We start from the raw sequence: 2,294 nt of genomic DNA on the forward strand, positions 1-2,294 counted from the left end.
CCATCCTAAAAATGGGGTCACCATCCTAAAAGTGGGGTCACCATCCTGAAAGTGGGGTCACCATCCTCAAAATGGGGTCACCATCCTAAAAATGGTGGTGGAGGTGGGGATGAGGGTGATGGTGATGATGGTGATGATGATAACGATGGTGGTGTTGATGACATTCGTGATGATGATGGCATTGATGGTGATGATGGTGTTGATGGTGATGATGGCGTTGATGGTGATGATGACGGTGTTGATGGTGATGATGGTGTTGATGGTGATGATGATGTTGATGGTGATGATGACAGTGTTGATGGTGATGATAATGGTGTTGATGACATTCACGATGATGATGGTGACGATGACGGTGACGGTGATGACAGCGATGATGACGACGACAATGGTGGTGATGACGACGACGGCATCGATGACCTTCACGATGATGACGACGTCAGTGTTGACGATGATGATGCCGACGCCGCCGACGCCGATGACAATGTCGGCGTTGATGATGATGATGCCAATGACCTTCACGATGATGATGACGTCGGTGTTGACGATGATGATGACGCCACCGCCAATGACGATGTCGGCGTTGACGATGACGATGGCGATGACACCGCGGCGTCGATCACCTCCCCGGCGCTCCCGGCGCCGCCGCGCCTCAGAACCCCGTCACGATCTCCCGAGGCCTCGGGATCCGGACCTGTTGGGACACGTCAGACGTGGAGGGAAGACCCGGGGGGTCCCAAACCCAACGTCCCAACGGACTCACCGGCGCCGGCAGCTCCATGGCACCGTGGTCGAGCGCGTAGTCATCCTCCAGTTGAGCGCCTGCGGGACAGGGTTGGGGGTGAGTGGGGTGGGGTCAGGGTGGGCCCAAACCGACTCCCCCCACCCCAGGGGGGTCACCGGGGACCCCCCAACCACCCACCTAGGTTGTGGAAGGTGATGCTCCCCGGGCGGTCCCACTCCTCGCTGGTGTCCTGGTACCACTGCTCCAACATCTTCTGGTCCCTGATGGACACGGGGGGGGGGGGGGGGGGGACGGGGGGTCCCCACCAGGGGGCCCAGCCCTGCTGGCCCCCCCCCCCAGCTCCTCCATCCCCCCCCCCAGCCCATGAAGGACCCTTTCACTCCACTCCTGGTCCCTCCCAGTCTCCCTCCCAGTACATCCCAGTATGTCCCAGTACATCCCAGTTGCCTCCCCAGTCCATCCCAGTATATCACAATTCCCCCCCAGCCCCTCCCAGTCCCTCTCAGTCCCCCCAGTATATCCCACTGTATCCCAGTCCCTTCCCAGTCCCTCCCAATCCCCCCCGGTACATCCCAGTATATCCCAGTACATCCCAGTATACTCCAGTCCCCTCCCAGTCCCTCTCAGTATACCTCAGTCCCTCCCAGTCCCTCTCAATCCCCTCCCAGTCCATCCCAGTATATCCCAATCCCCTCCCAGTCCCTCTCAATATCCCCCCAGTATATCCCATTATCCCAGTCCATCCCAGTATATCCCACCCAGTCCTACCAGTCCCTCCCAGTCCCTCCAAATCCCTTCCCAGTCCCCTCCCAGTCCCTCCCAGTCCCCTCCATTCTCTCCTAGTCCCCTCCCAGTCCCTCCCACTCTCTCCCACTTCTCCCCAAGTCCATCCCAGTCCCTCCCACTCCTCCCCAAGTCCATCCCAGTCCCTCCCAGTCCCTCCAAATCTCTTCCCAGTCCCCTCCCAGTCCCTCCCAGTCCATCCCAGTCCATCCCAGTCCCTCCCAGTCCATCCCCCTCCGCCCCCAGAACCTCACCCACGACGAGGAACACCCAGAAACCAACCACCCAACGAGGTTCTCCCACCCCAGGGAGGACACCCAGGGGTCCCGTCCCCCCTCACCCGTGGGACAGGTGGGACCTCCTGGCCCGGACAAGGAAGACGACGAGGACGGCGACGGTGACGGCCAGGACGGCCACGGCCACGCCCAAGCCCACGCCCAACTTGCTGACCCGCGACGCGCAACGGTTGCCTTGGTACCAGTAGAGGTTGGTCTCGTCACAGCTTTGGGGGAGGAGGGGGGGGACAAACACACATGGAAGGGAGTGAACTCAAAGTTGGGACCACCAGAAGAAACCCCCTCCCTTCCCCCCCCGGCCCGATTGTGCGACGTCTTGGAGAGATATTCTGCCAAAATCCGGGGGGTTTGGGTGCTGGAGGTGGTCATGGACATCCACCAGAAGGTTGGATCCATGAGGACAAGATCCTGCCAAAATCCAGGGGTTTGGTGCTGGAGGTGGTCATGGAGATCCACCAAAAGGTTGGATCCAT

General features: G+C 60.2%; 1 protein-coding gene across 1 annotated transcript in view; it reads right to left on the bottom strand.

The window, feature by feature from the left end:
• Positions 1-66: 66 nt before the first annotated feature.
• LOC113941211 (mucin-3B-like) overlaps positions 67-2,294 on the bottom strand; it is a gene marked incomplete at its 5' end in the record, with an annotated part of 6,101 nt that continues 3,873 nt past the window's right edge. Inside the window, 4 exons of the mRNA XM_027632371.1 lie at positions 67-648; positions 761-819; positions 920-1,002; positions 1,866-2,027. Coding sequence (XP_027488172.1) covers positions 67-648; positions 761-819; positions 920-1,002; positions 1,866-2,027 — 886 coding nt within the window. The remainder of the gene's footprint in view (positions 649-760; positions 820-919; positions 1,003-1,865; positions 2,028-2,294) is intronic.

This window comes from Corapipo altera, unplaced genomic scaffold, assembly GCF_003945725.1.
Source record: "Corapipo altera isolate COAL_440 unplaced genomic scaffold, ASM394572v1 60258, whole genome shotgun sequence".
Taxonomy (NCBI): domain Eukaryota; kingdom Metazoa; phylum Chordata; class Aves; order Passeriformes; family Pipridae; genus Corapipo; species Corapipo altera.